General features: G+C 37.3%; 2 protein-coding genes across 2 annotated transcripts; both read left to right on the top strand.

The window, feature by feature from the left end:
- The first annotated feature begins 1,813 nt into the window (after positions 1-1,813).
- On the top strand, positions 1,814-3,920 carry LOC122022440 (bZIP transcription factor 27-like). The gene is made up of 3 exons (XM_042580445.1): positions 1,814-3,143; positions 3,224-3,301; positions 3,395-3,920. The coding sequence occupies exons 1-3, from the start codon at positions 2,529-2,531 to the stop codon at positions 3,470-3,472; spliced, it is 771 nt and encodes a 256-aa protein (XP_042436379.1). The 5' UTR covers positions 1,814-2,528; the 3' UTR covers positions 3,473-3,920.
- Positions 3,921-7,432: 3,512 nt separating this feature from the next.
- LOC122024087 (GDSL esterase/lipase EXL3-like) lies at positions 7,433-8,997 on the top strand. The gene is made up of 5 exons (XM_042582630.1): positions 7,433-7,718; positions 7,798-7,928; positions 8,087-8,320; positions 8,390-8,645; positions 8,716-8,997. Exons 1-5 carry the CDS (start codon positions 7,457-7,459, stop codon positions 8,907-8,909), a joined length of 1,077 nt encoding a protein of 358 aa, XP_042438564.1. The 5' UTR covers positions 7,433-7,456; the 3' UTR covers positions 8,910-8,997.
- Positions 8,998-15,232: the final 6,235 nt, after the last annotated feature.

The raw sequence follows: 15,232 nt of genomic DNA, 5'->3' as shown, positions 1-15,232 counted from the left end.
CTTATATCGTTCATGCTTTTAGTCAAAAGTTAAGATACCAACTAAGATGCTGTTCTTGTCTTGTTCTTATATCGTTCTTGCTTTTAGTTAAAAGCTGAGGTATCTTATTCGTAGGTGCATTTTATCACTGAAAACTCGTATGATCATACTGTTGGGAATGATATGTGAAAGAAATGCTCGATTCTAGTTGTGATATTGATCCAACACTAGGAATGAGGAAGCATTGTCCACGGTGAGATTCTGAAAAATGTGTCTCATTTTGCAATGGAAGGATAAGATACATGTAGAATAAAAAAGCAAGTAACAAACTGGAAATTAAGTAACACAATAATTAAAGAATTAACTTGGCATCTACTTGGATAAGCTGTAAAGATTGCATCTGATATCATCAACTAGCACACCAGATTCCCTCTGTACCAGCATGTGATTGGCTCATGCTACTGAGCCAAACTTAATCATATGATTATTAAATGACTTGTTCTGATTGCTCTATCATAAAGGATATAATTAACCCTTGTTTTTCTGATTATGGTATGTAAATGTCACGCTGAGCATGTGGATATAATGGACAAACTCGGACTCATTCATTAATTTAATCAAGAATTAATTACTTGTTCAATATTGCTTCAGAAAAACAAGAATCTTTGAATAATTAAACATCAACATGTGGATGTCACCAATCTTTTCTCTCTGACTTCTTCAGTCAATAATGATAATAATTCGAGGTATGACTCATATTAAGATGGTTGTTTTGTTAGTTATGATGCTGTTTTGTGATTACAATTGACTAGGGGTGAGCAGTCAAACCGACCAACCCGCTTATACCGATCCGAACCGAACCGAAAAAAAATAATCCGCCGGATATAAGGCCGGATGTAGGGTCATGATATTACATTATCTGATCTAGTAGGGTCGGATAGTTTTTTATCCCAATAACCAAACCAACCCGATCCTCGATCACCCCTACTTGTAGCAACTACTGTTGATAAGCTGCTATACGTTGTAGCAGCTAGTGTCGATAAGTTACTATATGTTATTGTAGCTATTTTCGATTAGCTGCTACAATGTATAATGAGTAATGCTTATTATCATTTTAAAATATTTTATTTTTTTTGTTGTACTTATATTTATATTTTATATTTCATTGGATATAAGGTTGGATATCCAAATAACTGACAACCCGTCAGATATCTGATACATAAGAACCGCTGGATATAGGGCCGGATGTAGGTCTTGATATTACATTATCTGATCTAGTAGGACCGGATAGTTTTTTACCCCAATAACTGAATCAATCCGACCCATGATCACCTCTACAATTGACAAGGCAGGTTAACTCTAGTTGAAATAGGTTGTAAATAAGCCGAACTAAGTTTTATGTTATTTAAAAGTTTCATCAACTTTGGATATTAAAAAAAAACTCATTAAGCCATTTCATGTTCCACATTGGTGTTACAAATCAATATGATGTGTTATAACATCCACGTAGTGTTCAATTCTTTGAATACAGTTAATGAATGAATTTTATATAAAAAATTTTAAAAATTAAGAAAATAAATTTTAGATATAAAAATAAAAATTAATAAATGGATAGTGGGATTCATATATAATCAATATTAATATTAAAATGAATATGAGTGTGTTAATAAAAGAGAGATATGAAGATGATATATATTAATGTTTAAATTAATATGGATGTCCTTGGTAATATAATTGTCATTGTAATTTAGTCAAATCATTAAGCTTTTAAAAAATAAATATACGTACATTAAAGTATATATTTAGTTGGTTAAAGGGTGATAGACGACTATAGTCTGACTCTATTATTTATCCTTCTTCACATAATTGAGATACGGATTATGAAAGATATTATATAATCACCTTTTTCTTGCTATGATTAAAGTAAATACCATGGAAATGTTAATTATGTCTTTGTTTCTTCTACTCTTGCGCTTGAGCACAACGGCCGTTTAAGGTTTGGTGTCACTTGTCCTAACACATTTAGAAATTTCTGATCTAATTATTATTTTGTACCAAAAGTCCATAACAAATGGGACATGTAGCGAGAAACTTTGAGGTGAGTTTAAGAACCCTAAAATTGAAATCCGATCAACCACATCGCTGCATTTTTTCCCTTTGATCGACGAAGCTCACTCGGCAGTGTCATGTTGCTACTTCACATGCAGTGATCACGACTATGAATTGCAGCCGTGAGCTTGCGACTTGGGTGGGAATCGCAGCTATGCCTAAATTGCAACTGTGAATTTGGGCTGAAAGGAGATCATGGCATGGTCGAAATATTTCAGACGTAGATTTATTATTTCACAAATAAATATTTACATCGTAGGTATTGTTTTATTAAATATTTTAAATTATATTATAATTATTTTAATATTTTTACGGTAGAAAAAAAATATCTACTGCTCTGGACCTGTTCCCTTTGCATCTTTCGTACACAAACCCATAAAGACTTCACTGCTGCTTTCTCTTCCACCACCGCCGTTGCTGCCTCTTTCTCTCTCGTTGCCATGATTGACAACCACAGGCCGTCGCCGAAGGATACGAACGAGAACGGCAACCACTATGACGTCTCCGACCACCCCGCCAACACCCGAGCGGTCTCTTCCTCCTCCCGCGCCTCCCCTTCCTCCGCCGCCACCTCCTCTGCGCAACCCACGGCCCCCAAGGGCCACACTATCGAGGATGTGTGGAACGACATCAGCCTCCACCGCGACGACAGCCACTGGCATCGCACCCACCCGCTCCCCCATCGCTCCCTCCGCACCATGATCCTGCAGGACTTCCTCTCCGGCCCCCTCATCCGCCCTCCTTCCGCGGCCACCGCATTCGACTGCCCTCCCTCCGCTGCCGTCCACCCCACCGCACTCAGCCTCGAGATCCACCTCATCCCGCCCGATTCCATCCACTCCGGTTCCGCCGCCTCCCCCTCCCCCTCCCCCTCGTTCGTCTTCCCTGCTTTCTCCGACACCAACCCGCCCCCGTCGTCCCCCATCGGCCTCTTCTCCTTCTGCTCCAAGAAAAAACCCCTCTCCGATCCCCCCTCTAACTCCGGCGTGGTCCGCCGCCACAACCGCATGATGAAGAACCGCGAGTCCGCCTCCCGCTCGCGAGCCAGGAAGCAGGTCCCGTTCGACCCACCACCCGTTCGACGAAATGCCTCCCCGAGTTACAATTAACTTAATTCGGCAATTGCCCCCTGCAGGCCTACGTCAACGAGCTCGAAGTGGAAATCTCGCAGCTTCAGGAGGAGAATTCCCGGCTAAAGAAGGAACTCAAGAAGGTCATTTCGTTATCACTCATCATCAATCTCAACGCCGGCTACTCACCAACTTCACTCTGTAATTAATTCCCCTCTTTCTTTCTTTCTTTGCAGCTACACAAGGTGATGGCCTCCAAGCAACTATTCCCCTCAAAGAACAAGCTGCAGAGGAGCTCAACTGCATCATTCTGAACAACTCTGCAACCATTCCCAAATGTTAGATATTTTAATCATCACTCGTTCTGATCGAAGAAGAACTCGCCCAATGTGAATGTGAAAGTGAATATGAACACGCAGAGCGCCTAAATATATATATATATGTATGTATAATGATTAATGATTGAATCCCTGGTCTGGTCCGGAGGAGGAAGAGCTTTGTGTGTTTGAAGATATGTAGCAGGAATGGCAACGGCCGGGCCATGGGAGGCTGCCGATGACGGTACGTAGCCTGAGAAAAGGCAAGATGATAATGCGTATATGGAGTGATGGGACGTGACGTGACCTAGTTACATGGATTCTAGTACTGTTCCTCTTTGTAGGGCTCTTGCTTTGTCTCTCGGTTATTTAGGCATTATGGTCTCTGTAATTATATTATAATATGCTTCGATGGTCGGAATACTTACTTTATTTCTATCTATCATTTTTATTGCAGTATTTAAGGAACAACCTAGTAAAACTTAAATATTTAAAGGGAAAAATACATATGTATAATTTATTATTTATAAAAAAATACATAATTATTTCTTATCGTACGCCCATAGTCGGCCGTACTAGTTGATTCTTGAATTTATTATATTTGTTGTTAATTTCCTTGAGTAATCATAGATTTAGATAAATCATTGTCATAAATTTAATATTTCAATTAGTGTTTGAGGACATTATATATATATTTTAATTAATATTAGATATTTAATTTTTGAATCGATTAATTTTAATAATAATTAATTTAGTCTTATGAAAAAAAATTTATTGATTATAAATTAAAAAAATATTCATGGAAAAGAGGACATGATTATATTTAATTATATTTTTATATTCATGAAAAATTATAAAACATTACTGATGACATTAAGTATCTCAAAAATACTTTAAATTAAGTTCATTTAACACTTACATTCTCTTAAATGTAATTATGACTTCAGCTATAAATTTCGTAACTTAGATTGAATGTTTTATCATGAGCTCATTAATATTGACTTAAACATCATTAAAGAGTAATCAATTTCGATCAAAATTTATTAATAAATTTAGACATCTTATAAATACTTTAAATCAATTTCATTATGCTTCTTGTCTTATCCTTAATATATCCCCGGGGTTATGGTACTGTGGTACAATATCTAGGTTATCATCCATGTACCACAGTTCGAACCTTAATTATGATATATTTATAGGAATTTTTCCTCTAAATGGAGGACGTAATCAAAGGATACTGGATTTCTGGGCTAGCCGCCGCGTGAGGCCGTCAATGAAGCTAACTAGGATTATCAATTTTTTTTGTCTTATCCTTAGTGTCACCCAAACATCCATAGTTTGATCCCCACTATAATATATTTGTAGAAATTTTTACTTCAAATAAGATGTACAGTCAAAGGATACTAGACTTCTGGATTATTTGTCATGAGTATTTTTTGATTTATCTTGATGATTGATAAAAAAAATTCTATGGATTAATCTGGTCTGTCATGACTAGTTAATTTATTTAACTGAGTTTATTTATTTTATTTATTGTAATCATGTCTCGTATATGAATTGAGATATTAAAATTAAGTATCAAGTCGACAGACGTATATGTATTAGGATGACTCGACTGATGATTTAGATTTATAATAGCTCAGAGAAATTAACAATTAAGTGGTGCGGTCACATCCATAAAATGATCAAAAATAGATGGATGCAATTAATGGTTTAATAAATTATAGTTTAATTGTGTTAGGAACTTAGGATGCTAATAAATTGAAAATAATTTATATATTAGAGAAACAATGAATTGAATTAAATACCATAAATGGCAAACAAGTTTGGGATGATACTCATTGAATTTATCATATTAGAGAGAAGACATGGCTACCTTTTTAAGATGAAACAAAACAACAAAAAATTAAACTCCATGAGGCCATCTTTTTTGTGAAGCCTTTTGCGGAATGCATTCGCTGTAACATTCCTTTCAATCCAAGGGAAATAATATGAACAAGATAATATTAAATATTTGAATAATAAAGCTTGTGCTATAGTCCCGGACTAAAATATATTTAAAATATTATATATATATATATATTTATTTATTCCTATTGATTATGGAAAACTCGAAAGGCTGTATTTATTTATTTAATAATTTATAAAATGTTTTAAATTAATTAAACTGAGTCAGGAGATGCCACGAGAAAACGACAAGAAAGGTCAAACTTACTTTTACGGCGATCCAACGTGTAAAGATCTCAGTATCTTCAATCTTGCATTAGATTCCTTAGACAAAAGGAAGTGGTGGTCCACTTTAACAAACTACGTGTCGATTGCTGGCTGCTTCATTGAAATTATGCTTGCTCTAAAATTGGACTTCATAATCAATTTCTATACCCATAGAAACATCGTTATTTAGCGAGGGCCGAAAGTAAAATCCTTATCACCAAAAAAACCTATCCTATTTTTTTTCCTAAAATACCAATTGTTTTAGATAATTTTAATATCGATTAAAAAATTATTTAAATAATAGTTAAAACTATTTTAATTTAATTTTTTTTTTTGAGTAGTTTGGATTAAAGTTATATATGTGAATATGTGATAGGCTTCAATAATACTATAATAAAAAAGATATTTTTAAAATATAAAAAATAGGATGAACAGCTTATATGAATAGAGCTATGAGATGGGCTGATTTCTAGTAGGATGGTGGGACAGATTAACTTATAATGGGCCGACCATTTAATGAGAAGGGTTAGGTTAATCAATCATCTTGACGGATTAAGAAATCTCTAAACAATTCAAGATCAGTTACGGATTAAGATGGTCAATCCATGAGTTTACTGAAAAAATATTTATAGAAAAAAATTAAAATTTTTAAATTTGATTATGGATTTGATCATATACTTTGAAAAGAAGATACGTTTATATTTTTCTGGTATCTTAGTTAATTTGATTGCATTCTATAAGCATGTTTAGATGCACCATTTGCACCATGGCGTGCTCAATGTTCCTAACAAATTAAACTTTGCAGCACTATGCTATCAAATTTTCAATTTATTTATTATTACGATATGTATGTTTTCGAAGTATGCTCTAGGATAATAAAAACCTTGTTAGTTAATTTTTAGCTGAATTATATAGTATTCTTAATATTAGATATCATATCCAAAGATGATCAAGTTGTCTTCAAACCTACTCGCTATCAAACCCACAAGTCCATTAAATTTTTTATTTTAGTTTTAAATTTTAGAGATTTTTTTTTCTCTCAACCTGCAAGCTAATACAAACCCATCACGAGATGGTCGCTAATCCAGATGGATTGACCTATTTGGACCCGCCTTTAAATAAGTTTGATAAAATTTTAACATAATTCATTTAAATTATTTAATGGGATAGATCAACTTGATGGACCCAACATAAATTGATGGCTTTATATATATGAGTGAGGGATGATATGTTACACGATCATCTATGAGCAATTAGTCATCGGGTAAGTCAATCCGATGAATCCAACTCAAATATTGCATCGTTAAAAGATGAGTTTTTATTTTTTTTACCATTAAAAGAATAATTAAATTGTACTATAAAAATGAAAAAGGTAAATAAAAATCTATTAGGTATTAAATGACAATAGGTAAATTAGGTAGGAAAAAAGACATTTTGAAGACTGAAATGAGAGATTTTACAGCGAGAAAGTACATTTTAGAAGTAAAATGAACATTTTAAAGGCCAACATGTAAATTGTTTAATAATAATAAAGTATTAAACATAAACACACAAGCAATTGAATTTGAGCTATCGTTTTCTTCCGTCGCACATTAGCTTCCACCCACAAGTTTCACAAAACACACTGTTTTTTTTTATATTTTAACCGTCAAGAATGGTTCCTTTCAAGAAAAGTAAATGAATAAACACAATTTATTTCATAGATCAAAATATAAATAAGGAACAGGCAGTGCCACCGATTACACACTACAAACTGAAAGAGGAAGCATGAAGGGAGCAAGGACTACATCGATCTCTATTTGCTGTATGTTCATCCTTTTGCTAGAGAACTCTCAAGCCGAGACTAAGTGGCAAAACAAAACAAGATCTCCGGCGATTATCGTTTTCGGTGACTCAATAGTCGACCCGGGCAACAACAATGCGATCGCCACTATGGTCAAGTGCAACTTCGCGCCGTACGGGCAGGACTTCCCCGGGGGTCAAGCCACCGGCAGGTTCAGCAATGGCAAGATCCCCTCAGACATTATGGGTATGCCAAAATCTAGCCTCCATGGTAAGTAACAACTAATCATTACCTATAATCACTCATCAATCGTATCTTGTTACAGCTTCTAATCTAGGAATCAAGCAATACGTGCCGGCGTATCTCGGAACTGAGCTCAGCGCGTTCGATATCCTCACCGGCGTAAGCTTTGCCTCCGGTGGCTCGGGATACGACCCCCTCACGAGTGAACTAGTGGTAATTGATCACATCTCTATCTTGAATTGTATGTCCTTGTAAGACCTTGTACACCCTCCCTCTATATCCGTGGGACCGGCACTAAGGGGGCCGCTAAGATAGCCGTTCTACCTTTTTGTAAGACCTTGTACGCTACTTACTTCATCTACTTGATTCAGCAAGCCATATCGATGACTCAGCAACTGAATTTGTTCAAGGAGTACAAGCAAAAGCTGAAAGAGATTGCAGGAGAGAAAAGAGCAAATGCCATAATCTCCAAGAGCCTCTACTCTGTGATCACGGGGACTGATGACCTAGCCAACACATATTTTTCAACCCCTTTTCGAAGCGTAGAGTATGATCTTCCTTCCTACATCAAATTTGTGGTGCAATGTGCTTCGAGTTTCTTGCAGGTGATGACTGTGTTTATGCTTTTCGGGTTTAAGCTTGAATGATACTAAAGAACAACCAATCGACTCTAGGAACTTTACCATTTGGGGGCTCGAAAGGTGGCCGTCGCCGGAGTTTCTCCGATTGGATGTCTACCGTCACAAAGGAGCTTAGCCGGAGGAATCGAAAGAGAATGCGTCACTCGCTACAACGAAGCTGCCCTCATGCTCAACTCTGTTCTAGCAAAAGAGATCCAGAGGCTGAATTATACTCTGCCGGGATCGGAGTTTCTTTTCGTCGATATGTATGACACTTTGCTCGATATGATACAGCACCCAAATGCTTACGGTAAATTCGATCGATCTGTGCCTGCTACTGCATTCATTGATCAGCTCTTACAATTTTTCATTTGGTGCAGGGTTCGAAGAGGTCGCGAAGGGATGCTGTGGCACAGGGATCTTTGAGGTCACGCTGACTTGCAACAGATTCACAGCGGGAGTCTGTGAAGATGTTTCAAAGTACCTATTTTGGGATGTCTATCATCCAACAGAAAGAGGCTACGAGATCATGATACAAAAACTTCAAACAAAGTATAGTCCATTCTTTAACTGAAAGCCAGTGATTAGTCATGCATGGACACAATTATACAAATGTATCATCTTTACTAAAAAATATTATGATGGCAATCTTCTCTGTCTCTCCCTCCTCTCTCTCTCCATGATTTTGTTGGATGCTCTGAGATGATTTAAAATCCAGGTGAGATTTCATGAATATGTATGATTCTGTTTGAAATTGGGAAAGATGATGCGTTGATTAGCTGGTCCGATGTTGATTGCAAGAAGACTTTAGGAAGAAGAAACCTAGTGCTGGATCGATCTTGCATGTAAAAAAGAAGAATTGGGAGAAGAAAATGTCAGTAATCGAGTCAGGGAGAGGTCCCAAGCGCTGATACTCCGATGTTCAAGTCAGACAGAAAGAAAAGGATGAAGAACGGTGGTGACGAATAGTGAACTCTGATAGCAAAGCATACTTGTGCTTTTAGAAGAAGACCCCTTATACAATGCTATTTGCCCTATCCACATGAATATTATTGCATTACTAAAATAGGATCCACCAAATTAACACACTATTGTCTTTGCCAAATGAGACCTATCACTTCTGTGTTTTACAAGGTAGAAGCTTCTGTCGTATGGATTGCACAGGGAATATTCTCTTGATGCTCTGACAACGATTATACAAGTTACTAAAAAGGAATATTAGACCATCGGTTAATGGACTATTAATACGCTTTGATGGTAGACTGACTGAGTCCCCTATAACATCCTGTTGAACCTTGTTCTCGAACAGGATCGGGACGGCTAAGGAATATTGACCATCTCGATGACTTAACCTTTCTAAGGACTCAACCTTTCTAAGGACTCGGCTTTCTTGAGGACTCGGTTTTCTTGAAGACTCGACTTTTCTGAGGACTCGACTTTTTTGAGGATTCGACTTTCTTAGAAATTGACCTTTTTAGGACTCGACCTTTCTTGAGGACTCAACTTTCTGAGAACTCCGTCTCTCTGAGGACTCGATCTTTTTGAGGACTTGGTGGACCTCCATTGAGACGGGAGCCTTTGGGACCCAATCAGACAAGAGATTCGATTAGTTAGACTATTTGGCTGAGTTGTATGACCAAGTTAGTCATGAGTGTTGACCCTTCCTTAGTTTTGACTGTCACCTCAGCCAGCTTTCTTGATTTTGACCTTGACCTTGGAGGCCCTACCTCATTCACCATATCAATATAAACACAGAGTTTGTAATGTAAACCTACATCAGTCAAAAAGTAATGGTAGAATAAATAATAAATCAAGTAGAAAATCATTTAATTGAACTGATTCAATTAGTATTGATATTATTCAATCTATTTAATAATTAAAAGTTTATGATAATTGATATGGGAGGAAATCAGAGGGTGTCACATGTTAAGCCTTGAGGGCATCATATGTTGACTCGACCAACTGGAATACTACAGGCTGCGATCCCCACTCCTGTCGAGAGATCAGCCTTAAGGGCATCATCCTTGGAATTCTCTGGCAAAAACCCCACATCGAGATCCTTCAAGGGGAAATGTGTTGGTGCAATCGACCTAGGATTGATCGGGGTTCGATCATTGTTTTGATGTGTGTGTCAAAGAGTTTAAGTAAGATTTCATATTGGTGGAAGGAAGTTGAAGGAAGCGAACTTCAAGGCAACGTGAAGGATGACACGGAAAGGAGCCGCGGGCTCGGGTGCATCTGAGGGACGAAGGCCGAGGAAGAGGGCTTCAAGGGTGACTCCGGAGAGGATGAGTGTGAGTGTGTAACCGAGACCAGTTGACTGCTGGAAGTGATAGTCGACTAGGAGCGAACAGAAGCATTCTGTTCGCTTTGCCAGCAGCGACCAGTCGACTGGTACTTTTATTAGTCGACTGGTAAGTAGTCGTTGACACTGCTAAGTAGTCGTTGTCTACCTCCAACGGTAGCACCAATAGATTGATGGAAGTGTCAGTCGACTAGTGCCGAGATGAGTTGATATGATGATCAATTCTCTTCTCTTATTTATATGTAGCTTTGGGGCATGAATGAGGTTACTGATTATTATTGAATCACTCTTTTGTCATTGTCCAAAGCTTCCAAGTCATACTCTTCTTCCTACTCTTAATCTCCATCTTGTAAAAGAAGAAGAGTGCTTTGTGAGAGGTTGTACTCCACCGAGAAGGAGTAAGCTCTAGTCGGAGATTGCCGAAGATTGATCCACCCAAGGATCAAGGGTTCGTCCACCTCAAGGACACACTGTGGAGTATAAGCAAACAATCTCTGAACCATGTAAAAGAATAGTGTTAACGTTTGTATTCTTGTTTGCCTTCATTGCTTTAGTTTTTGTATTTTCGCTTGTGCACTAATCTTTTGTAGAGAAGCAATCGAGTTGGAGGTGACCTAGCTATCCAACCCCTCTTCTAACCGGTCACCGATATCCTACAAGTGGTATCAGAGCGAGGACACCATTCAACGGACTAATTGTCGAGAAGAGCACTTCATCAAAATGGCCGATTCAAGCATCCATCTACCCAAATTCGAAGGAGACTTCTTTTGGTGGAAGAAGAGAATAGAGGTATTCTTCGAAACCGATTTCAATATAATGCTAATTATAGAAAATGGTTTTGAGATGCCTATGGACCAAGACAATAAGTTAATTGAGAAAATAAGGTGGAACAAGAAGCAAAGAGAAGAACACGTAGCAAACTCAAGAGCATTGCATCATCTTCTAAGTGTTCTTCCCCAACAAGAAGTAACACGGATTGGAAACTATACAAGCACCAAAGACTTGTGGGAAAAGCTAGTGGAGCTTCATGAGGGGCCATCGAAAATAAAATTGGCAAAAAGAGTCCTTCCCCAATCTCAACTCAACAACATCAAGCTTGAGAAAGGAGAAAAGGTATCAATTTTACATTCTAGAATTAAGGAAATTATTAATGGGCTAACAAGTGTAGGTGAGTCACTTTCAAATCGAGACATGATGATGAAAGTTCTCAATGCCTTCCCAAGAATCACAAATTGGATGTCAATAATAAACTCGTTCTACATCTCAAAGGATCTAGAGAAGTGCACTCTAGATGTGTTCTTCTCAACAATGGAGCTTTACGAGACTCGAGTTGAAGGGTTAGATGGAGAAACTTATAGATCAAAAGGAGTAGCCCTTGTGGCAAACAAGGAAAAGGATAAGAAGAAGAAGTCTTCATCCCCACCATCCTTTGACTCCGAAGAATCAAGCACCTCAATGGTTAGTGAGTAAGAGGCATATATGGTAATGAAAATGACAAGGGCATTTAAAAAGTTTTCAACTAACAAATCTCATGCAAGGAAGAGATCAAGAAGTAAAAGTAGAATAAGGAGGGTCATTTGCTATAATTGCCAAGGAGAAAGATACATAAGGGATGAATGCCCCCTATTGAAGAAGAAAGAAGAAAAGAAGAAGGAAGAGAAGAAGAAGACAAAAGAAAGGGGGAAGAAAGTAAAAAATCTAAAGGCTTGACATGGGATGATCCATCATCATCGGAGGAAGAATAACACCATGTCTCCCATTTTGCCTTGATGGGAATAGAAGATATAGTCTCCACTTCATCCGAAAAAGAGGAGGAAAAGAGCTCAAGTGAAGAAGAAAGGAGCTCAAGTGAAGGGGGAGAACAAACTTCGGAATCAGACGTCTCGATAAGTGAAATATACAATCTTCCCCCTCATGTTTAGATTAAAATTATTAAAAGTATAAATGAGAATTTGTTCAAGGCAAAAAGGAAAAATAAGTCCTTGAAAAATGATATTTGCATGCTTAAGGAAAAAATTAGAATCCATGCCTATTAGGGATAATGATATGCATGCTTCTTCTACTAATTCGAATAATTCATGTTTAGAAGAAGAAAATAGAAAATTGAGGGAAAAAGTAGAATACCTTACCAATGCTATTATAAAATTTTAAATTGGATCCAAAACCTTAAATATGATCATTGGGAGTCAAAGGGCAAGTTTTAAGAAAAATGAGTTAGGATACAATGAACTCAACAATGAAAAGACCTATCATTGTCTACTTGCTAGGGGCAATAAAAAACTAAGACTATAGATAGGAAATAAATCTCCAAGAAATATTTGGTTAACCCAATTAGAACGTATTTCTATTAGGTGCAAAGTCAATCCTTAAAGGTTAGAGGATTTTGGGTTAGTCAACCATTGAAATCATAATTCAAATCTTTGAAAAATGGTTGACTTGAGATCTTAAGAGGGAGCACTTAGTTTTAATAGAAATTCATGATAAAGAGGGCTAAGTAGAGATTACCTTTATTTCATCTCACAATGACTTTGCATTATTTTCTAAACATAGATGTGAGATGATAGGATGATACAAATAATTCACTTATGCTTATGATATTTTGATGAGTTATGAAATATATCAATTTTAGTGATCATAGGCCAATTATGGGGAAAATAAATATTTAATTAATGGACATCTTGCCCATAAATCATAATTGGACATTTTAAATATTTTAAAAATAATTCTATGTTTTACTTACTGTGGTATAGTTATTTTGAAACATATGAATTCAAAACAAGTTTTCAAATTGATACAAACTTGAGTGACTTTCAAGGTGTTTGAGTTTTTATCAAAACTTCAAAAAATATGATGAATTTTCCTAGAAACATATTTTTCCTTGTTAAAGAACATTATAAAAAATATGTGTTCAAAATTTCATGATTTTTCAAATTTTCTAAAATTTTCTATGCATTTCTGAAGTTGACTTTAGAAGGCTGGAATTTGGATTGGTAATGTGTCAGTCAATTGAAATAGATGGCAGTCGACTGGTAGCTGTTTTCCAGCACTGTCAAGAGTTGGTTTTGGTTAACTTAGTTAAACTTTGATGTCATGGTATGCATGATTGTTTAGTGCAATCTTTTGATGGTGTCAAAGGGAGAGAAATGGAAAAGTTTAAGTTTGAAACTTAATTCTCCATATTTGGTAAAACTTGAAAATTAAGTGATATAGCATATGTTAAGGGGGAGCTTGGATTTATACTTCATGTTTACATTTATGCTGGTAATTTTCAAGTTGTTTTTATGTCTAACTTAAAAATATTGTCACACATCAAAAAGGAGAGATTGATGGTGCAATCAACCTAGGGTTGATTGGGGTTCGATCATTGTTTTGATGTGTCTGTCAAAGAGTTTAAGTTAGATTTTATATTGGTTTGATATGTGTTTGAGCCATGCAGGACTTGGTGAAACACACATGAGGAGTTTGGTGCGGCTAAGCTTGGGAAGCTCATCCTATGGCTCGGGTCCATGAGATCGGTGAAGGATGGTGCATCTGAGGGACTGCGGACGAGGAGCAACAGAATGAAGCCGAAGGAAGAGGACTTCAAGGTAACGTGAAGGATGGCACGGAAAGGAGTCGCGGGCTCGGGTGCATCTGAGGGACGAAGGTCGAGGAAGAGGGCTTCCAGGGTGACTCCGAAGAGGATGAGAGTGAGTGTGTAATCGGGACCAGTCAACTACAGGAAGTGATAGTCGATTGGGAGCGAACAGAAGCATTCTATTCGCTCAGCCAGCATCGACTAGTCGACTGGTAAGTAGTTGTTGGTAAACTGTTGGCACTGCAAAGTAGTCGTTGGCTACATCAAATGGTAGCACAAGTCGACTGATGGAAGTACCAGTCGACTGGTGCCGAGATGAGTTGATATGATGATCAACTCTCTTCTCTTATTTATAGGTAGCTTGGGGGCATGAAGGAGGTTACTGATTATTGTTGAATCACTCCTTTGTCATTGTCCAAAACTTCCAAGCCATACTCTTCTTCCTCCTCTTAATCTCCATCTTGCAAAAGAAGAAGAGTGCTTTGTGAGAGGTTGTACTCCATCGAGAAGGAGTAAGCTCTAACCGGAGTTTGTCGGAGACTGATCCACCAAAGGATCAAAGGTTCGTCCACCTCAAGGACACATCATGGAATAGGAGCAAGTAATCTCCGAACCACGTAAAGGAATCATGTTAGCGTTTATATTCTTGTATACCTTCATTGCTTTAGTTTTTGTATTTTCGCTTGTGCATTAACGGTTTGTAGAGAAGCAATTGAGTTGGAGGTGACCTAGCTATCCAACCCCCCTTTTAGCTGGCTACCGATCTCCTACGAAATGTTCCTGCCCCTAGTGGAATGGAGGCCCTTCAGGGCCCTCCATTTTAAAAGAATATCATTCAGATGAATTACCACGATATTTTTGAGATATAAACCTCCTCGTAGTGTAAGGGTCGAACGCATATCATGTATGTCTCCACCGGCAGACATCCGTTTACGGGTCTGAACTTCCCCGACTTAGAACATAGTTGAGATCAATATCCAATGCTAGATGTCAACCTCCCCCTCAGTCGGGGTAG

This window comes from Zingiber officinale, chromosome 9B (assembly GCF_018446385.1).
Source record: "Zingiber officinale cultivar Zhangliang chromosome 9B, Zo_v1.1, whole genome shotgun sequence".
In the NCBI taxonomy this organism is placed as follows: Eukaryota; Viridiplantae; Streptophyta; class Magnoliopsida; order Zingiberales; family Zingiberaceae; genus Zingiber; species Zingiber officinale.
Note: the sequence above shows the minus strand (reverse complement) of the source record. Positions and strands in the feature narration are given on the sequence as shown.